The following is a 23,521-nucleotide window of genomic DNA, read 5'->3' as shown; positions in this document are numbered from 1 at the left end:
TGGCTTTACATGTTTCTGTGTCCAGTTTTGTGGCAAGAGTGTTCTGGGAGATCATTCTTGATGTCTTTACAATTTTGAAGCAGATGCAAATTTTAATATTTGCATTGAAATCCTTGATATAATGGAAATTACCAAGCAGGATGACGACAACATTTGTGTCTCCAGTATATAGTCCATTCCAACTGATGCTGTTTGGAGGGCATGGAGAAGATGCAGTAGGCATGAGTGTCAGCTTCCTCATGGTTCCAGTGGAGGACTATTTCCTACATTGTAGACACAATCATCTGCTATTATGAAGACATCTTTGTCATCTGGGAACTGTCCATTTGTTACCAGCACAGTTGACATGAATGAAAACAGTTTTGTCTTATTATCCGCATTTGCCAGAAATGCCTGCCAATCTGGTAATACATGGACAGTTCCCAGACTCTTGCCACAAAGCTGGACACAGACACATGTAAAGCCATGGGTCTTTTCCACGCATTCACTGGATCAGATTTAGGCTTTATGCAGCCATATTTGCGTATGGTATCCTGTGCTCCAGGGATATTCTAAACAAATCAAGTTGAATGATAACCCAGGCTTTATTTACAATAACATCTAACAATAAATGATGTTTCATTGCAACTTTGAGAGTATTTCCAGCCTTTATCTAAAAAAACAGTTTTTTTTCTGTCCAGTAGCTAAAAGTGTGTTTATTACATAGTGTGTCTTTAATCTGGTAACCAAATGCTTAGTCCACCAATTACTCCTCTCCATGCTGAGTCCATACATACCTCATATGTTAAATGTGGTTAAACTTATCAAAAGTTATAGCAGTTTATATATTTTAGAGTGCCCCCCAGAGGCCATTTTGCGATCTGTGTGTTTGACACTCGGACTCAACTACAGACCCTAAACTTCGACTTGGAAGTGAAAACCAAACTTTAACATCAATTTGAAATGACTGAGCCTATTACAACCCCACTAATAGACCTATCATCCAGCCCATACTAATGCTCACTCTGCTTCCAACATGCTCTCCACCAGCAACAAAAAACACACAATCACACACAGCATCCAAAAACCTTCACCAGCCCACACACAACCTAACTGATCTGAACCACTAAAGAGTCACACACCTTGCACATTGAATAACTAGAGAGTGCACTCATCAACCCCTCCAACAGCCCCTCCATTTTTTCTCTCCATCGTCCATCTCTGTACAAAACAAACCCCCCATAACCACAGTGTCTGATTGTCAAAGTTGTGTTAATGTCTGACAGTCTCTGAGTGTAGGCCCACTTCTGTCTCACCAATGTTGTGCTAAGGTAAATAAATTCAATTTTAATTCCATTTTCAGTGAGAATTAAAATAAGCTGGGTCACTGCTTCAAATCTTGTACGGTTGATTTGTATTTAGATGGATTTGAATTTCCGAAAAGTGCTTTAGCACGATACGTTTTCTTCTGGCTGGAAAGGCGGGGCCTTAGTATTCCTGCCCCTATCTCAACCACTCCCCTTCCACATTTGTCCCACGTGATTCTATCGAGACGCCAAAGTTAAAAACAGACTTTGTTTGTTTAGCAGCGCAGTGTCGAAATGTGCATGTTCTAGGGTTTTTGTAGCCCACGTAATATTAATGTTCAGCTAGTTGTACTTACTAGTGCAAACTGCTTTATAGGCTTAGGGTAGGTTTTCAGCTGTATAGTATCCCCGTAGTGCAGTAGTTGGCAAATCGTGAACGTTATCGTTTCTGGTAAACACCTAACGTGCGCTAACGAATTGCTTGTGGGTTTAAGGAGAAGGTGAGTTAATGTGTAGAATCGCACGTAATTCAGCATGTTATAATGCACTTCTCGAAAATTGCATATTACATGTAATAAGTCTGATCTAAACGGTGAGCATAACCCTGACATATATTTTATGATGGGCAGACACACTTGGAGTGCAAGCAACTAGCCAGCAGTAAACAAACACGCGGTCAGCAGCAGCTAGCTTGCAACGCAATGGCGACCGAAGTCGAGACATGGACTAATGCTGCTGCTCAGCACGACGGTAAGTACTTGTCCAAGGCAAGCCCTTTTCATATACCTCTTCTCGTCGAATTGTTGGACATATGCAATGCACGAATATTTGCTCATGGCCAGTGTCATGTTCAACTCCAGCCATTGTCTCAGGAAAGGATGGGCTGCAGTTGCATGCCCTCTCCGCCATGTGCTTGCATGCATCGTCAATTTGGCAAGATTGCTCGATTGATTGGACGTCAGATGCAAAATTAACGGGGACTAGTAGAAATAATTGAGGTTATTTTGATATAATATTATGCGCATGCATAATCTTACCAATTATCCACTTTTTCCTAGGCAAAACACGTGTAAGAACATGCTCAGTGATTTAACCCTTTCGAGTTATGACTGTTGGCTTGTCAGATTTGTGTGGTGTTGTTGCTGACTGTTTTTCACGATTAAGGGAAGTGCGTGCCAGTGAGAGAATTTATTTTGTCGCTCTCCTCAGGAGAAAAAAAACAAAACTACTAGACAACCATATGATATAACATTGGGTGATATGGAGTAATTTTCCACAAGTCTGCAAGGTATTTCATGATGGGCCATGGAGTCATTTTCCACAAAGTCTGCAAGGTATTTCATGATGGGCCAGTTCAGAGTTTGTTGAAGCAGTGAGACACTTGTCTCCACGCCTATCTCCAAATAATCTTTGGTCAATAAAATTGACTATTTTTGAGGATAGTTTTGATATAGCCTGGTGTTGTCCCTATACGTTTACGCTGCACGATATCCGAATGTTTTGTTTTTCTGTTCCACTTCCGCACTGAATCTCGATACTGGGTGTTTGTGTTATGGTTAACACGCGCACGTTGTTTGGATGTTGTGTGTTGAGGTGAGCGTTTTAGCAATCGTAGTTTTACTCTGCAATGTACTACTCATGCCTTTTTAGTGAATTTCGTGACGCATGCCAATGTATATGGCAGTACGGACCAATAGCCGTTCCTTACGTAACATACGTGCTTTATTGAAGATGCTGGTTACGTAAAATATTTATTCATTTTATCATTGAGTTTCTATCTTAATTTCTGGATCAATTTGCAGATCTTGTAGTTCACTGGTGAAGTCGAATCCCTCTGTGAGATGTTGCCCGCTAGTGCATCACGGCATTTCTCTCCCAGGGAATAGCACATATCGTTACTGGACCACCATACGCTTTATTTGGCTGGCAAATATAAGGCAATTGTTAACTGAAGCCATTGTCTCATATGCATATATAGCCATATATTTATTCCAAATTTATTTGTGCAGTATGTACTTAAATGTACGATTTTAACCTCCATATTCATATCTGCCTTTGCAATACAGGTGAGGTAAATATGTGTTTGAGGATATAATGGAGTAGGCTTCTGCAGACAGATGTCAAGCCTGATTTCACAATGGACCACTGATGCACTTAATATGTGTCACATGCTTGCTTTTCTCCCACCATGCCACTGGCCACTGGGCCAGGCGTGAATTGAGACTGCAACAGCTATAAACACGATGCAGCATCAACTTGTCCAATTTTAATGTTGTCTCTTAAAAGACCACATCCTGCTCAGTGCATGCCAACACCTGGGAGCTGGTGACATCGAGATGTTGGCAGATATTGTTTCAGCACTTGCTATATACACCCATGGATGTCTCTTTGGTTAATGCTATGTGTTTTTCAGTAACACCTCTTTCAATCAACTTTGACCACAACCAGCATGTAATGCCTATTGGCTTATGCCTATTAGTAAAGTCTTGCTTGTCTCAATCACACAGGGTCAGATATGGGGAGTAGATTCTCTTGATTTCTGCAAATTGAGTACAAACTTTCTGTCCATTGTACTGGATCAGGGCCGAGCTCCCACTACAGAGCTGTGGTCATTTTTTCTCCTGTAGTTGAAGACTGGTGAATGTTGTTCCTGTTTGCAGGTTAACTACCTCCAAAGTGTTGTGACCTGCTAGCCCTTCATTTACTAGCTTTAACGGAACACCCCATGAGTGTTCCAAATGTGGCATCATGCCCATGACTAGGGCTGCTCGATTATGAGAAAAATCAATGTCATGATTATTGATATCACAATTTTTTTTAGATGATATTTCTTTTAAAGACCAATAATTGTGCTAAACAATTCACAATCTTCCCTCCCTTCAGCAGTGTGAGTGGAGGGCCATAGAGAAATACACAGTGGTGTTCTGCATGAGTGCTGGGTAGCAAGACTGCTCTGTGCTCGCAATGGCTCAAGTGGAGGGAATGTATTGCGCTTAACATAACCTATCTTTTGGCAGTATAGACAAATGGCAAAAATATTGTTTCAAATCGATATTATGAATTTTGATATTGTTTGACAGCAATATTGATTTCACGATATACAGGGCTCCAGACTAACTTTTTGCACTGGTTGCACTGGTGCGCCTAAAAAATTGTTTTAGGTGCACCAGCACAAAATTTAGGTGCACCCAAATGTTTTCACCACCCCATACACACGCACCTCAGCTTTAAAAAAATAAGAATTAAAAATAATAATAGCAATAATAATAATAATAATAATTATTATTATTTTGAAAGACCTGGAGCCTTCCATGTGCTATAGGTTAGTCTTCCAAATGTGCTCCTTATAAAAGACATGACAGTAGGCTACCTAACTAACACATCTTGGCTACAAGCAGAGCTGAATTAACACCAGCCAGTCAACCGGCCAAATGCTGGTGAAATATCAGTTTGGCTGGTAGAAAAGATCAAATTAGTAGCCTTTTAGTCAGTAGTGACAAGTAAGATCAACATACCAGCCTTTTCTGCAATAAGGCTACACATACAACACAAGCACAGAGTTCCAATATGAAGATAGGTAGATAGATAGATTAGTTTTTTTTATAACAAACCCTACTAAAAATGGTATGATTTTTAAAATCATTAGACACAAATAGTCTAGCCTATGTTTACAGTGGAATCTGAGGTGAATTGGGTTTTGTCTATTTCCCCATTTTTGAGCGCTCTCCCTCTGCATAATGATTGTGGTATCAAGCACTACGAACAGACACGACAGCACTAGTGCGCTCGCTCGCTCACTCTCCCTCTCTCTCGTGCTGTCTCGAGGTGCATGAACGATGCCTTGCCGACTGATAGGCAGTATGTAGCCTGCCCTAGTCGCTATCAAAAAACTCTCACAGAAGTCCCGACAGACTAGCGCGTCACCTGTTGTTTGGCCAGCTCTGCTCGCGGCTGAAACGGGCTATTATCCGCGCACCCGTCTGCGTTTTTGTGTGGCTATGTTTAATATCCGCTCAAGCCATTTCGTTTTTCCCCGTGATTGTGACTCGCTCATGTTTAAAATATCCTCAAGTCATTTCGCTGTTTTTACCGTGATTGTATCTCTCTCGTCCGTTGCAAAACTGGTTGAGAACACAAAACTCGCTGTTGAGCGAAGTTGAACATTCTTTTCTGAAACGTCGGGCTGCCTGTGAGCAAGGAAGGGGGAGAAAGCTACCGGTAGTTCAGCGGAGTTGAAGGAATGACCGCATCGACACGTTTTATTGCGTGATGATGGGCCACTACTGTAGAATGAATATTAACTTTATGTCCATTAAAACGGTTGTTTGGTAATTGATTTTGTTCTACTGATGGCTGGTCGCACCGGTGCGCCTAAAAATATTTCTTAGGCGCACCATTGAAAAAAATGGGCGCATATGCGACCAAATTGGTCGCACTCTGGAGCCCTGATATACATTTGATATATTGCACAGCCCTACCCCTGACAACCTATTGGAGTATGCTTTTGGTAGCAGATGCACAAAATGAGTTGGGTGGGAACGTTGCCTGTCTTGCAGCAGCAGCAGCAGCAGCAGCCCAGGCGGTGTGGATGCCTGTTGGCTATTGGCTGCAATAGCTGTTTGGTCTGTGGCGGTTATCTGCTGTGCCTAGATTAAAGACAGGGCCCTACATCTGACCGCATCTGTTGTGACTCCTCCTTCAACTAGGCTTATTTTTTTGAGAAAAAAATGTATAACTTTGTTTCATTTTTTAAAAATCCGCTCACTTTTTAGGCTGTTTGCATTCTACCCTTCAGCCAGGCTTCTTTTGCATACTGTTTTGAGGTGAGAAGGAAGTGGTCAGTGGGTTGTTTATGATTAGTGTTGTACAATAGGCCAGTGAGGGGACCGAATGGCATCTGTAGTTTAGGTCTGTGCAACGCAAGCATCCTATGAACCTCACACTCATGTCCACTGTATGCTTGATTCTCCTCTTGTTTTGGAGTTTGGATTGATCTCCGTAGTCATCAGGTGGAATAACTGTACACTAGATAATGACTGTCTCCAGCATATCTCCTTCCTTTCCCCCTGTGGACATTTGTGTGGTTGTGTTCTTGTTCATTTTAGAAACATGATGGCCATGTCACATAAATTATGTTAACAGTTAATATAAGTTAAAACGGATGCTCCCAATTTTGTAGTATGGTAATTACTTAGCTCAAATATATTTGCCTTCATGGGGTAGATGCCACCCAGCAAACAACTACGATTCCCAGTGAGTCATGAATTAAGCTTAACATGTTGACATTAACAGAGTGGATGATAAAAGCATGAAACGTACATGGTTGGCTTCCAACCCCAAGATCTGGAGGTGTTCTCAGAAGAGGCCGGTAATCTTACATGCAATTTAGTGTATACCAGGAACGGCTGGATGCTTGGAAATTCACAAGTCATTTTTGAATATACCAAATTATAAATGATTACCAGTGAAAACGCAAAACCATGTAAATAAAAGTGCTGACCAGATTTTTCTCTTTACTCTTGTATATTAGATTGAATTCCAATGTCAGCATTAATCAATAAATGGTATTTTCCCACAATATGGTACCAGCCTTTATGGTTAGTTGCTGTGTGTGGCTTACATTCGCACATGCTAGCTTCCCTGCATCTTATGTGCTTTCTGGAGCACTGTTTACATAGTATGTAGGTTAGGTAGCGCACACCCTCTGGTAGCATGCAGTCAACATAACTCTGCTGCAAGCCTGTTGCCTGTTATCTTGTTCAAGCAAATAAAAATGGCTGGTTTCTGTTCGTGCTTGATTAGAAACTTTCTCTGCATCGTTGTTTAAAGTTTTCCCCTCTTTTTCTTTATATGTTTCATGATTTCTCCCCTTCTGCCTTTCTGGCTCTGCCTCTCTCTCTCTCTGTTCAGCCTAGCTTGTAATCTATGGACCATAAGTCTTTCCTGCTGGAAGAGAGGGTATTCATTACAGCCTGAGAGATTCTTGTCCCTCGCATACGAGGAGTGGTCATGTGACCGCTGGCAGGCACTGCACTGCCATATGTAGTCAGCCCTCTTCTAGTGGTACGGAGGGTTGGAGATTCGAGGGCGGTAGGAGGACTTCGGAGAGGGAGGGAGGGGAAAACTCCCCACTCAGCATTTCTCCTCCATGTGGCCCACTGCACTTGGCTTGAGTCTCAGCTATCTGCTCTGCCTTTTGTTGATTTTCTGGTTTGGAAGGGCAGATTAGGGGGTAGACGTGCTGCAAGAGACTGTGTGCGGTGGTTGCCGAATGGATCTTGCTGGTGAGTCATGGAGGGAGCATGTGGGTGTCTCTTCTCTGTTCTGCTGGGGTGGCCTGCAGTGATGACTGTTTACTGGACAGGCTCTCCAGTAGTGGTGGAGCACGTGGCGACATAGGTGCAGCATTTAAACTGAGTATGGCCACCACTACCCCCCACAAACATACCTGTAGTCTTGGCCTAGTTGTATTGAAATGCATGCATACATGCTTAGGCTACAGCTGCCCCCAGTGACTTGAATAACCCCATGTAAACATGTTAGCCTTGGTCATAAATAGCCCCATGTAGGGGGATCTTATGCAGGTCAGGGCCTCAAAACACAACCAGCCTTGTTCTTTGTCTGCCACACTGTGTTGGCTACCACTGCATTCAACTGTACACTGTAATAAATAAAGGCTAGGTTTATTATCCTTGAGCAGACTTGATAAGCTTGATAAGGTTGCTATTATGGGTGTAATAGTCAGATGGTATGGACTTGTTTGTGCAGTTGTTCAGTCTGGTTGGAGAGAGCCAGCTGACCATTCAGTCCATTGTCCTTTCATTCCTCTTTGTGAGGGCATGTTGAGTAATAGAGATGAGAGTAGCATGGAGGGGAGGTGGGTGAAGACTTAATTATGACAAGAGGATATAACCCTGTTACCATGGGTACAAAGGGGCCATGCTACAATACCGATGGTCCTTTGAAATTGGTTGCTTTGCATCTTCCTTAATCATAGGAATCATATCATCAATGGATCAAGAAGTACTTAAAAATCTTCAGACTAGTTCATTTCATTGTCCTTTATAAATCCTCAAAAAGGAACTTATCATATGTAACTATTCGTTGTAAAGACTTTTGCAACACTTTTTGCAACTAAGTTCCCTTTTTGTGTTGCATTTCATGTCCTGATCTGTTTTTGTATGCATGCATGAATGTGTAGCTTTCACCACTATAATCCACAGTAACTGGCATGACCAGTTAGGGTACTATCTTTGACACCTCATCACCAGACATTCTAAACTACGCCTGTTTTTTGTGTTGCTGCTTTGTAACAGTCGGACATGCTCTGGGATTGGCTCATCTTTACAACATGGGCTCAGGGGAGGGAGTGTCTTTCTGTTGTTGTTCCAAAAGGAAATATTAAAGATGGAGCGGCTGAGTGATTGTAAACAATGGGGTGTTTTTTTCCCCCCTCTTCACAAATGTATTAATATGAATAATAAAACACCAAACCCCATAAAACGTAAGGGAACCCATCACTATTGTTTCACCATGCAACACAGATCAGCACAAATCACCATGCAGCACACACCAAGATATTTTTATTTGACCTTTATTTAACTAGGAAGGTCCCTTTGAGGTATGAAACCTCTTCTTCCAGAGAGTCCTGGCCAAGACGGCATCAACAAACAGAGGAGGCACATGCATTAGACTAACAGCCAAACAAAAAAGCACATGCAAGGATAAGCCATGCACATATCAGACATGTGTGCAAGCAGGTAGACACTAGGCAAAGGCTAGGAAGCAAGGCAGGCAAGGAATGAAAATAAAAGCAAACACGCAACATACAAGAATACAGGGGAGCACAAAACTGAACTGACACAGAATGACACTAAGACGTACACAGTAAAATTGTGAGATTAAAAACAGTGACACTCCTCTACTAAAGTTGTTTTTATCTATAGAGGGGACAGATTCCAAGTTTAAATATTCTGGAGGTTATTCCAAGCATGTGGGGCATATGAACTAAAAGAAGATTTATTGTTTTACAATGAGCTGGATCCCCTGTTTACAGTGCTTTGTACTATGATGTGACCTGCCTGATTTGCTGCTTTCTTTCAGGTGTGTTTTGTGCCTTCGAGCCGGAGCGTGTTGGTGAGGATGGCTTTGCTGGGGATGAGGATCTGCTGGAGGTGAATGAGAACTGGACGCCACAGGAGAAGGCTCTGCACGAGGCCCGCCTGAAGGCCAAGGCCAAGCGCCGTTTGCGCAAGTCCTCGTCTCGCGACTCCACCCGGGAGTCATTCTCGGGCTCCATCAGTGAAGAGCCAGGAGCAGATCCCAACAGCCCCAAGGGGAAGGGCATCACTCCCAGTGACCGCAAGTCCAGAACTGGCAAAGGCAGAGGCCTGCCTAAGAAAGGTCAGTATTGGTGAAAGGTGTGACTTGAGATGACTTTTGGTTGTAAGTGTTGTGTGTAGGTGAGTGCTGAACAGAAGAACAGTTTAATAAAGTTCATTGGTATTCTTTAAAATCTTTTTTTTTAGCAATCTTGAACTACTTGTTAATTGAACTACTTGTAATTGGGCCATTTCCCTCTCTATAACAGTGATGCTCTCTCTTTTTTTCCTCAAGAGCCACATTGAAAGGAAAAATCAGGCATATTGGTCTGAATATGACGTTAAGGTTTTTGTTTAAATTTTAATCACATTCTGAAAGCTCACAAACAGTATAAAAGTTGCACAGAAGTTCACGATTAATCACAGAAAGTCATTGAGTTAATGCGATTAAAGATTTTCATGTTTCCTTTGCCCACCCCTAGTTTGAACATTATGGTTTTATTTTTTTGTCCTTTGCACTGTCGCATGGCGTTGATACTGACAGTCGATAGACATCTGGATCAGCATTCACAATAATGAGGATGTGATCTACAAAATTGTAGGCAAGACCTCTATGTTAGTGAGTGTTGTGAAGGATGGTGTGAAGGATGGTTAAGTTATGAAGTTTTGTTGTCATGTTACCAGGTGGTGCAGGAGGAAAGGGGGTTTGGGGAGCCGCAGGTATGGTTTATGAAATGGAGGAGCCCGATGCCAAGGACCCCAACTACGATGAATCTTCACAGGTGAGGATTTCACACGACAATTAATTTAGCACAAGCGTATGTCATGCACGCTCGTGTTTGCCTACTTAAGCTAAGCTTTCATTTGGACTTCAGTCATACTGCCTCTTGAGAGTTTTGTAATTTGTAATGTGCAGTTGGGAGGTGACCAGAGTTGTGACTTGCAATGGCTATGATTTTGTTTTTTTAGATTGACTGAAATGGGCTAATGATTTTTTTCACTTGCAGCACCTATATAAGATCAGTGAAACTTCGACACTGATGAAAACGAATAAACATAATGGTCAAATTTGTTCAAATGCTTTTGAGGATGTCTGTTCTGTGGCACAACATGGACTGTTTATCAGTACCCCCCCTCTTTGTTAGTTGGGTCAAACCCATTGATGGCCAGAACCACAAACATGCTGATGCCTGTACTGCTGGCTGATTGCTGAGTGCAGGGACATGGGCTCAGTGCAGACTGACATTGTGCAGAGGGGTTAGCACCTGTGGTCGCCCCCTCGGTCTGCTGTTTGTCCACAGCTGTCCCAGGGGGCCTCTGCACACTTTCAAGAATGGACAGCATTCATGCACTGTCACATTACTCCACAGGGCTGTTTGTTGTGCAAGTAGCAGTGCCATTGGGTTTGGGTTTGCAGTGTGAAATGCATTCATCTCACAGCTTTGGAATGCTCACCATGATGTGTTTGTGGAAATAGGTGAAAATGTGGTTGGGTTTGAGGTGCATGGTCATCTCTTGGATTTTAGGTTAGATGTTTCAGATTCTTGTGGTGGTCTTCAGCATGGGGCTTTACGGAATGGAACTTTGTGTACAAGAGTGTTTCCATTCCTCAAACCTCCAGGTGTCCAGATCCAGTAACGATTTTTGACTTTTGCATTTTATTACTGAAAATGACTGTTCAGAGGTCCTATCACCTATGTGTGAATTCTTGCCATTCAAATATTTTGAGAACATACTTTTTGAACCTATATGAAATGCATTTTACAATGCAGTGCAATGGAATGCCCAGTACAAAAATGTCAATTTCCCAACATTCTACAAAATGGAGATACACCATTTTTCCAATAAACTCTTCATATATTCTCCCCAGCCCTTTCAAAATATTGCCTCAGTGAAGAGAAGGGAAAACAGGAAAGTGAGTCAGTGGCTTGGCAAGGGCCAACCCCTTTGGAGTGCAGCAGACTCTTCCTTTCTTTAAAGAGTACTCGCGGTTAGCAGAATGGATCAGAACAATGGACCCAAAAGAGTTTTCTCCCTCAGTTTCCTCCTGGCAGCAGGCAGAGGGCAAAATGACACAAACGCCAAACTCCCACGCTGCTATTTTCTGCAGGCTATCAGCGCTTCGATAGCAGTGTTCTTTGCATCAGCCTTGGAGTGGGTACTCAGCTGGGGTTTTCCCACTTAACCCCAGTGCTTATCATTTAGTCCAGTAAAATATTACTGTATATCGGTCAGTTGACAGGTGGTTCCCTACTGTCACATAATGAAATGGGGGCATTGGTTCTCCAGGGAGTACAGTTCTATATCCTTCCTCAGTCTTATCTTCAAATAAACGACTTGTGGTCACTACACACGATGCTTCCCTAGGGCAGGGCGGGGGAACCGTTTTCATTCGAGGGCAAATTTCCTCCAAGTCCTCAAGGGAGGTAATATGAACATGAACCAGGATTTCCCCCTGTACTTCAGGAAAATATTGTCTTGAGACACAGGTTCCCCACCCCTGCCCTGAAGGCTTCACCTTTCTGTGGCGGTTTTGTGATGCGTGTGTCCAGTAGTCATGCAATCATCATTAACATATGTCTCATTATTGTCCGTTAGGGAGACACGATATATGCCACTGTGAGACCAGAACTGGATGAGCAGGAGCTGGAGAAGATGGTCAACCCCATTGTGCAGGAATATTTTGAACATGGAGACACCAAAGAAGTTCAGGTGAGTGGCAGCAGCCTCTGTTATTGCTTTAAATAGTCCACCCATGTCAATGCATCCAGTGCTCATTACACAGGGGGAAATCACAATAGGTGCCATCTAGGTGACCTCTATATTTACATTAAGGAGTACTTTTACAGCTCAGCTTTCTTTGGAATTTGCATTTCTGTATGTTTTTTTTTGTTTGCGCTTATGTGCTATGTGTGCGTATTCCACATCTTTGTCTGTAGATGTTGCTGAAGGAGTTGAATCTGGGACCACACAAGTATGAATTCTCGTCAATGGCAGTGTCTTTGTCGCTGGAGGGCAAAGCCAGCCACCGGGAGCTGACCTCCCGTTTGCTGACAGACCTTTCTGGCAAGACACTCTCTGACAAAGACATGGCACGCGCTTTTGACAAAATGCTGAAAGAACTGCCAGACCTCATTCTAGATACACCGGAGGCTCCTCAGGTAGGACCTGAAACACATGAAGAAAAAAAGGCATCTCAAAATGCTGTTGCTGTTTCTTGACCATTAAATGCTGATCACTGTTGTGCCTTCAGATGCTGGGCCAGTTCATAGCGAGAGCCATTGCGGACCACGTGCTACCCATGAGTTTTTTGGATCACTACAAAGGAAAAGTGGACTGTGACCATGCAAGGTTGGTACCAAGGGGCAACTTTGAATCTGGGCTAATGCTATGTTCCATGGCGATGATCTTTGGTTGTGGAGTACTGCCAGGTCACCTGCAGACAACAACTGGACTTTGAACTTAGTCGGACACCTCTAGGGATCGGTAGATTGGTGGCAGGAGAGAATCAGATGCTCACAAATGTCTCACTGAGCCACATGAGAATAGATGGAGAATACATGCTGAACACCATTTTCCCTCTCTCTCTAGAGCTGCTTTGGATCGAGCCGCTGTCCTCCTCTCCATGAAGAAGGAAATAGTGCGTCTAGATAATGTGTGGGGAGTCGGTGGTGGCCAGCGACCTGTCAGACATCTTGTTAAAGAGGTAAGGGGTAGAAAAAAAAACGGGCCCACAAACGGGGCCCACTCACTGTGAGCATAGGAAATATAGATTCATACTGGATGTGATGGGGTACAATAGCCAGACTGTTGCCACCAAGTGCCTCTGCTTGATTTCATTTCACTGCAGCAAGTTCGGTTTCTTCAGTAAAGACTGGTCCGATGTACAGTCAGCCAATCCTGAATGGAATTCTGAATCCTGAAGAGGCGTCATGCTACAATGTTGCCCATTTGTCAAATGAGTCAAGTTACCTTATTATTACCCGGTATGAACTGGTTTCACAGTTCAATAGAGACGTAGGTGTCCACACATATAAGCTACAAACACATAACACATCGTTCTGGAATGTTGTATACATTAGATTCTATGTACATTTGTTCATGTTCTGCCATTTTATGTTTTGCTGGCGATGCTGATGAATACATTGAATGTAGTTTAGAGTGGAGTGTCATTTTTAGAAGCTATTAGGTAAATGTTACATCCCACGCTAACATTCCTTAGACTGAATGTATTTATTAACGTGACAGTAAGCATGCATGGATGGATGACCGTAATGGGAGCAGGTGGCCTTTCCACTTCTCAAAGTACTCAAAGTACTTTACATTGTATGCCTCACATTCACCCATTCACACACTGGTGGCAGTAGCTGCCACGCAGAGTACCACCCTGCCACCAGGAGCAACTTGGAGTTCAGCATCTTGCTCAAGGACACATCGATGGGGTCAGGCAGAGCAGGGCTAGAACCTGCAACCTTTGGGTTGTTGAATGGCTCCTCTACCACCTGAGCCACCACCGCCCTACAAGGTTGAAGCTTTGTGAAGAAGGGGTGAGGGAATCCCTTTATAATAATCCATAAGACAACAAATCCTATACTTTCAAACTTGTCACGCTCTCCCAACTCAAAGTCACCATTCTTCATCATTAAAACCTAAGTACACTCCAAAGACATTTTCAGTGCTTAGAAAAGGAAACCAGTGCACACGTATAACTGATTAGCAACATTGAACAGTATTTTCTTGTCCGTGGTTTTTGAAAGTCAAGACCCCTCCTCTGAAGTGTATTTGAACCAATTATAGTGTGAAAATGCCAACATATCAGCTGCTGTGTTACGCAGCTACCAGCATGTGCCTGAAAGCTACCTGTTTCAGTTCCTGGTGCGAGGGTTGCCTATGCAGCATCCATAAAGTGGTTTAAAGAAAAAAACTACCACTATATCAGGAAGAATCTTATGTCTGTTTTGTACATGTATCGGTGTATGGGTAAGAGGGAACTGGGCCACAGTGGAGTGCGGGGATGGTTTTAACCCTTTCATGCACGGTGTCCACATACGTGGACAGTAATTCTAACCCCACTTTAGATAGGTAAATAGTGGTTATTTTTTTCCAAATTGTATATGGGAAGTACCATGAGGTTCATTACAATACTTTAACAGCAGTTATAACTTTTTGCACTAAATATTAAGTGTTTGATGACATCATCAATCTAAGAAATCCACCGATGTGAATTATGACCATAACAAGCATGTTTATATCTGAAAATCAACCACACCAAAGGGCAATTTCAGGTTTTAAAAAATATTATGATGTTTAGTACAGTTCACTTGAGAAGTCTATGTTGTTAAAATCCAAATTTACAATAAAGGTAGGTTTTTATACAATATAAAGCTACTGTCCACGTATGTGGACGTTGCGCATCAAGGGAGTCTAATGATAAACATATTATTTATGATTACCGTGAGAATATTCTGCTCATTTTGGGCAAATACTTAATGTTAAGAGCATTTATAATGATTATAGTGTGAAAATAAATTATTTTTAACATATTTAACACATTTTAACACTTTTAATTTAATAAATTCAAGAAAAACTACCTAAAATTAGTGTTTCACGCACGTGTCTATAGGCATATTTCGGGTTTCTTTCACCACAAAATGACACAAATGATGTAGGAATGAGCTAGAATACATGCTGAATCAAATACAGATCTGTCTTCATCAGAATTGAAGTTTTTTTCCACATGCAACAAGGTTTCCCCACAAATCTTGCCATAGCTGTGTATGTAAATATTGCTAAATTGACAGCTTTTTTTCTCTTTTTTCATCTTTGTTCGTTAAATACTGTAATATATAATGTGTAAGTGTCATATAATGTTGTAATATTACATATAGTAACATGGAAAGTAAGTAAAATAACTTGCATTTATAATAGGAGGTCTATTTAACACTATTTTTTCACAGAAAATACTTGAACATGCTGATGAATGACTACAGAACGCATGTGTCTGGAGGCAAATTTCATATTACCTTTCATATAGGGACAACATAAATGATGTAGGATTGAGCTAGAATCCATGCTGAATCAAATACAGATGTGTCTTCATCAGAATTTAAGGTTTTTTCCACATACAACAAGGTTTCCCCACAAATCTTGCCATAGCTGTGTATGTAAATATTGCTAAATTGACAGTTTTTTTTCTCTTTGTTTCATCTTTGTTCCTTAAATAGTGTAATGTATAATGCATAAGTGTCATATAATGTTGTAATATGACACAAGGTAACATGGAAAGTAAGTAAATTAACTTACATTTATTAGGGGGTCTATTTAACACTATTTTTTACAGAAAATACTTGAAAATGCTGATGAATGACTACAGAACGCATGTGTCTGGAGGCAAATTTCACATTACCTTTTATACAGGGACAACATAAATGATGTAAGATTGAGCTAGAGTACATGCTGAATCAAACTGAGCTTTTTGTTCACCAGCATTGGCTGTCTTATTGCATGCAATAAGAATTTCCCACATATTTTTCTATGACCGCCTATATAAACAATGCTATTTTTATATATATGTTTTTGTTGTTGGTTAATTACAGTGATATCTAGTGTTAAAGTGTTATATTGTGTTGTTATATAGCATAAAACACCATAAAAATGAATAAAACAGCTTAATTTGAACTTGAAATACAGTATAGGCCTATATAACTTTTCACTCCTTTGATGCGCAGTGTCCACATATGTGGACAGTAAAATAACTTCCACATCAAAAGAGATTTTTGAAAAATTCCAAAAGATTCTTCATATTAGCTCCATTATGAGTGAGGAAATCAATATATAAAAAATCTTGCACATTTTTTTCATGGTGTCTGCATGAAAGGGTTAAGATGAGGGAGGTTCCATTACTCCGACACATTCCTCAGGGGATTGTTTATGTCTGAACTTGTGAGTGAAGCGTATGAGGAGATCAGCTCTGCTTTCAGGGGCCTCGATTGGCCAAGTGAGCTTTGTTACAAAGAGAGTCCCACTCAAGATCAGAACAACAGCGTGTATTTATTAAGCACAATATTACAACTATACAGTAGACTTAGTGCTTTCCAATACACATACTCATTCTCACATTCACACACCAGCTCTGGAGGCTGCCATACGGCACCAATTGTCCAGGGTTCACGTGAGGATGCTTACACGCACAAACACACAAGCATACACACAAATAATGATAATTGTCCGGATTGGCCATCGAAGGCCATCGTAACAGGCTAATTTCATAACATCAGAACTACATCTACTAGTGCAGGAAGACTGTGTAGTTCTGCTTATTACTTGTGTTCTTGTGACCCTCTGCAGTGGCTGTGGAGTGTAAGGGACTGCTGTTGCAACAGCATATGCATAAATATCAGTTCAGTTACCGTTACCCATTTAATAGTTAAACCTTAACTTTTATACCTTTTTATTGCTTTTTATATACTATTTATAATACAAAGCAAGTGCAACATGATATATGCTCATTTAAATGGACAAACTGAGGTCTGTGATGAGAAGTCCATCATGGATTCAGATGTAGCGATCATGTTGGTCAAATTAGTTTTTAAAAAAATACCTATACATTGGGTTCACCGTGTTTATAAACACTATGCTGTGAGGAGGGGCAAGACACCGGCAGCGGTTTCCAACAATCAGAGTTGTGCGCAGCTAGTGTTGCGCCGCCAGGAGAAAACAAACATTTAGAACCCATGTATTCATACTGCAGAACTTCATCCTGAATGCTAATGCATATCACAGAGCAAGTGTTCCCAAACTTAACCATGACGAACAGCAGGCAGCGCGTAGACATGTGTCCTGTGCGGCTAAGGCTCCCATAGGCCTACAGTGGTCTAGGTGTGTGAGGCAGTGCCCCACTGGGATTATTTTGCTTATTTTTTGTTTATTTTGGTTTACTTTTCTTAACCAATTTATTATATTATATTTGTTTTGCTATACTTTTCCTGTCAACTTGCTGTGCCCTGCCTAGCTTCCATTCCCTGGTCCTCACTTTGAAAACCACTGTCAAAGAGGGCATCAGGAAAGCAAAATCTGCTCAGGGGCACACCAGATAAGATTGTTTAGGATGTTGAAGACACATTGTGGGAAAGCAGACCTTGCTGATGTAGGATTCTGTGTGTTCCAGATGAACCTGCTGCTGAAGGAGTATCTGGTGTCTGGGGACCTGTCTGAAGCAGAGCACTGTCTAAGGGACCTGGAGGTGCCTCACTTTCACCATGAACTGGTGTATGAGGTAAACCAGACGGATATTATTCTACAATACAGCTGCGTTTTATATCAGGTTATCCAGTGTGACCTTTGAACAAATTAAATTGTTTTTATCGTGTTTGGGTTTCAAGTCAAAGTCTGACCATCAGATTGCTGAACAGTGCCTCCCTGTGGCGAAGTATTTCACAGTGGTTGTAAATATTGTCAGCAGCAGTTCTTCATCTGTTAATGTGTTTATAGGTTGTGGTCATGGTGTTGGAGTCCAAAGGTGGAAAGTCAGTTCAGATGATGATGAAACTTCTACAGGCATTCTGGAAAATGGGATTGATCACTCTGGACCAGATGAATCGGGTTGGTACTTTTCTATCAGGGTTTATCAAACCTTTTGGCTGAGGGTACCCTCAGAGCAAGTACTTTCTCATAACCGTTACACAATTTACAGTTGCAGCAACCTTTTTAAATAGTGATTTTCTGATGGTGATATTCTAGATGATGAAAGCATGCATTTTGCACTCACAGGTACTGTAGGCACTGGAGCCATTCTGCAACTCTGGTGTAGCATTTCCATTTGTCACACTAACATTTTTCATGGCCCCCTGGCAGTGCACCACAAACTCATTCAGAACCACTTTTTATGCAGATATTTTAGGATGTTACATGTACATACCTGCCGACCATTACGCATTTTGTGTAGCAGATACGGATTTTGACATCAAACTACGGCGCTGTCACTTCAAAATACGCGAAAAACCAATAGCAAAGTGGGCCCTTATAAATTGCTCTGTAGACTTGCAACCAGACAGAGCCGTAGACATGGCTCTGCTTGCAATTGTCTCGCGCTGGCCTTTCCATTGGCCAGCAACGTGTGGGGGGAATATTGACCAATCAGAGCGCTAGAACTAGTTTGGATGTCTTCATTTGTTATGCTGCGCTCCTCCCGAGTCGAGGCATCAGCTGCCGCTAGAAAGTTTGCTTCGAAATCTAATCACACAAGCAGAGAGACTGGTTAATGTACTCCTATAATCTCTGAAACAAGTGTCCTCCTCCTGTCGTCATGTATTATCCATCTTGGTACTGTCGCTGTAGGCCTAGTTTTACAAGTGAGCACCGTCAAAATCACCGTTTCAAAGGTAAATGGACTTTGAGAAAGGTAGCCTGTATGGGAATAGTGAATTGCGTCCAGTTGCTAAATCCCTAAACTTATGAAAATAAATAAAGGCCGAGGTCTGTCGTAATGATTCACCCAATGTTTCGCCGTATTTGACGGCAATATGTTGTTGCTTGTTTTGATATTGGACCGACACGAGATTACTTCCGAATGAGAAAATGTGTCAATGACCGCGCTATAAATTAGCAGATTAGCAGCAAACTAAATTCGGTTTCCCTTTGCGCCGGATCATTTTAACTCGGGAAAATAAAGCGATAGTTCTAACGGTTGTGCTCGGAGTAGGTCTACATCCATAACCTACCATGACACCGTATAGGGATACTGTTCCCCCCTGAGTCATGGCCCATTCTGTGAACAGGTGTAGCCTAACAGGTCGTGCGTCATACCAAATATGCACCACTCCACGACTACTATCCGTAATCACGTATGGCAATCTATTAATAAAATCAATTCTCCTATCATCATATATGTGCCGAACAGTGAACAATAGCCAACTCATGACGGCAGATGAGGGTAGATAGGCCTACTATTATGCAGAGAAGTGAAAAAAAGAAGCGATGCCCCTCAAAAGTTACCGTGGAAGTTCCAAAAGCATTGGCCATTAGCCCCCGTCCCTCAGTAGAGCCACTACATGACGCATTTTGTACTGATGCTGAAAGTGTGATTTTGATGTTAGCCCCCAACGTAATAATATTAACCTGATATTATCCTAGCTTAGATAACACTTGTCTTTATCTTTTTCTCTACTGCTGATGCTTCTTCACAGTAGGTGACATCACCATTTATTAATATTGGGGGAGATGATGTAAGAATCATTACAATTCAACTTTTTGTTCATAAAAATCACTGAAATGCCTCGGTATTTTATAATCAAATTATACATTTTCCTACATGTACCTTCTACAGCCAAAAAAATAATCAGCAAATGCTTCAATTTCATACTCAATTCCAGCTCCAACACCCCCCAAGTGACCAAATGCTCTGTTTGGCTGGTACATAGGATAACTTAATAGCCACTTAGGCCTACTAGCCAGACTGGTGGTATGTTTGACTAGTAAGATTAACAGCCATATTGGCTGATGATCAGTAAAGTTAATTTAGAGGCCTCCAGCACACTATATCATAGCATTTTATTGGTGTTATGGTGTGAAACAAACAAAACAAAAATCTTTCATGAAAGTTTAATAAATTATGGTAGTTCAAAGTACTGTGAAGAGCAAGATAAACTATTTGCCAGATACACGGGATGTTAGGCTAAAATGCATTAAAATGCAGGAAATTGCATCTAAGAAAAGCATTTTTTTCTGGGGGAGGACCCCCCTGCCTGAATGAAGTGTCTCATATCTTCCCTGTTGACATTTGGCAACCCTAGGTGTAGGGCAGACTATGCAAAACAAAGTAGCCTCTCAGATGGGCCCGCCGGCGACCCTGTTGCCTTTGCCATGCCAAGTTGTTGCGCCGTGAATTGCCGCGCCGCGATAAGTTGCTACTCAAATTTTTTTTTAAAGGTTGGCAGGTATGCATGTAGTATGGGTGTAGTATCATGGAATTAGTGAATAACCCATTGTACTATGCTGTCTACAAACCTGAATGCCCATATGGCTGTGTTTTGTTTGTACTTCTTATGCATTTGACACATTGCATTTTACTGTCCCACCACAGGGATTCCAGAGAGTATATGATGAGATGCCAGAGCTCAGTGTGGATGTGCCTCATGCCCATGTCAGCTTGGAGGCATTTGTGGAGCTTTGCTTTGCAGAAGCAGTCATAACCAAGCAGCTGAGAGATGCCTGTCCATCAAGGTCAGTGCAATCTTTTACAGATTTAAGTCAGATTTATCATCAATCCCTTCACAATTGCAAAAGACAGTGGACCAGAAATCCTGTCTTGCGAGTTTATTCAGAGTAGTGAGTGGCAACCTAATATTTGCTGATACAAATTTTGGCAGTTGACATCCTCAAAAGGTGCTGTTTGAACAGATAAGTAGTTAAGTGTGCTGCCCTTTAAAAGTTGCTTTGTATAATTATTGTACTATATGTATATAATTACTGAAAAATGAAGGTCATTGAGCCAACAAACTCAACCATTAACAGTGAAGGCATATAACAATGAATTGATAGCCATTGTTATAAGTATTTTCATTGTGTGCATACTGCTTTTAAAGAGATACCTGGGAGGTAATACATGTTGGCCTTAAGCCTGACTTTGGTACTGTTGTAACTTAGTGTAACAGGGTTGCTTTCCTACATTTGCGCAACATGTAAGCGGTCGTCATCTTTTGTCTCAGTGCATTCTGGAGGAAAATAACCTATGGTTAGTACGCCTGGTTTTGGCAGTAACCACTTGACCGATACAGTTTGATTGGCCTGGATCAGCTGCGATCAGAACAACAATGGCAGTTTTCGAGTGAAATAATTTTTAAACCTTTTTTTGAATCTTTAAATAGCTTTTAAATTTAACTGACCCCAAGGTATGTCTTATGAGGCCAACATTTCGTAGTAGCCAAAAAGAATCTCATTCTGTTGCCTAGTACAGTGCATTAAGAGCTATTTTGAAATTCTATTGTCCAGTTCAGAATCCATATGTGATGTGACTGTTTTCTTCCACCAGGGGTCGTAAGCGCTTTGTCAGCGAGGGTGATGGTGGCCTTGTGAAAAGCTAAAAGGGGCAAAGAACAGCTCTTGCATTCCCACCCCCCCTTCACCCACTCTCCAGGTTCTATGCTGGTCAGGCTAGGGGGTGTCAGGAGTTTCAACTCCTCTCCCCTGCCCTGCTCGGCTCTGATCGCCCCCGTCATCAGCATCTCCACCTCCATCCACACATGCACCACCAGTACCAGAAGCTGGAGACAGATATTTTCAAGCAGAGTCTGTGGTCTGGGAATAAACTTAATTTAATTTTGGATATTGCTCAATTTTGGGGCGTTTTCATGGGTCCTGTTGTTTTTTTGTTTCTCTCTTTTCATGTGGGTGAAAAGGCCTTGTGACCCCTACTGGCCCTCTTGTGTGGTCTGTGTAAGGTGCAGCCATCAAGTGGTTGAGGATGGGGCAGGAGGAAAGGGCCAAGGGATCACTGGTGCAGGGGTTTGGAGGGTCGTGGGTGTTTTTTTTTTCTGGCCTATTTTTGCTTTGCTTCAATAATGTCTTTTTTTCTTTGTTCTTTCTTTTTTGCTTTGCATGTATAATGCTAAGAAGCACTTAAAACATATTTTTGAAGAAAAAAAAAGAATATGTGCTTGGACATGGGAATGTTCTTTGTTCTTCAGAACCCAAAGTCAAGGCAATGGCGTCTGTCGTCACCTTTTGAGTGATGCATCACTTATGTAGGGATCAGTTTTTCCTCTTTGATTTAATTACTGCTGTCAACACAAGGCCTCGGCCTGTCTTGAACCAATATCTCAAACTGTGAAATACTAATTTTATGATCTTTATCGCTTCTCAGATCCATCCAAATTCAATCTACTTTACAGTCTATTCATTTTGTTTAAAGCCCTTTAAGTTCTTGTTTTAATTAGACTCCGTTTTCTTCTTTGAGAACACTATGCACCAAGCCTGGGATTAGTAAAGGTACTATCCTTATGTGTAGAATAGCAGTGTTTTTTAAAAAGCACAACAACTTCAGGTCCATAAAATAATGGCAAATGGGGGTAGGGGGGTGGCACACTCACTTGACACAAGAGAATTATTCCAGTGTTAAGGCAGAAAACATGTAAAACACCCCCGCTGTGAAATCAATTTCTTAAAGAGACCCTGATGCATAATAACCTCATGCAAAGGAGCTTAAGCTGGTGGGTTGCAAGTGGTTGGCAATTTGGATTGACCGTCAGACTTGTTTGAAGAATAGAAGGAAAACAATGTACACCTGCAGCAATGGCAAAGAACACGCTGTAGTAAGCTGTATTGGTCATTGTGGGGGTTGGAAAAGCAAAGTTGAATAGGATGGATTATATAAACGCGGGTTAACAAATTGTCATCACCACAGACATTGCCACACTCAACATGGTTAGGTTTTTCCTCTTTAAAATGTCTCAAATGAGTTTTGAATCTTTGTGTTGAAGTGATGATTTTCATTGTTTTTGTTGTTCATGAGAGAACATTCCTGGATGTTATGCACAACTGGACTTACACCATACACTTCTAAGACACTGGTCTCAAACTCCAGGAGGAACATGCAACCTACCCCATCAGGAAGAACATTTTTTTTAGTTGTAGGGTATCCAAAATCAATTCTACCATGTGTACTGAAACCTTTGGTCTGTTACATTTGCTGTACGATTTTTTGAGACTATTAACAATGATGTCATATCTCAACCAAACCAAAAAGTGTTGCCTGTCATCATGTACATAAGCCCCACCTGTTTTAATTATTTTCGAAGCAGAAGCATTATTTTTGAACAGCTGTTACTGTTACAGAATCCCAGCATTACCAATACAGTCCATTTCGACACTGTAATTATTTCAATAAAAGTTCATTGCTCTTAATTATACATTTTCTGT

The 23,521-nt window shown here is 41.5% G+C and overlaps 1 protein-coding gene across 2 annotated transcripts; it reads left to right on the top strand.

Moving 5' to 3' along the window:
- The first annotated feature begins 1,522 nt into the window (after positions 1-1,522).
- pdcd4a (programmed cell death 4a) lies at positions 1,523-23,511 on the top strand. Of its 2 annotated transcripts, XM_063218307.1 has the most exons (12): positions 1,523-1,786; positions 1,916-2,036; positions 9,390-9,689; positions 10,292-10,389; positions 12,206-12,319; positions 12,547-12,768; positions 12,861-12,958; positions 13,199-13,313; positions 17,775-17,882; positions 18,098-18,208; positions 20,688-20,827; positions 21,636-23,511. In XM_063218307.1, exons 2-12 carry the CDS (start codon positions 1,988-1,990, stop codon positions 21,685-21,687), a joined length of 1,407 nt encoding a protein of 468 aa, XP_063074377.1. In that variant the 5' UTR covers positions 1,523-1,786; positions 1,916-1,987; the 3' UTR covers positions 21,688-23,511. The 2 variants fall into 2 exon arrangements, with proteins under 2 accessions (XP_063074377.1, XP_063074378.1); XM_063218308.1 differs by lacking the exons at positions 1,523-1,786; positions 1,916-2,036 and adding an exon at positions 7,494-7,570.
- Positions 23,512-23,521: the final 10 nt, after the last annotated feature.

Source organism: Engraulis encrasicolus, chromosome 16, assembly GCF_034702125.1.
Source record: "Engraulis encrasicolus isolate BLACKSEA-1 chromosome 16, IST_EnEncr_1.0, whole genome shotgun sequence".
NCBI classification, from domain to species: domain Eukaryota; kingdom Metazoa; phylum Chordata; class Actinopteri; order Clupeiformes; family Engraulidae; genus Engraulis; species Engraulis encrasicolus.
This window is presented reverse-complemented; position numbering and strand designations above follow the sequence as displayed.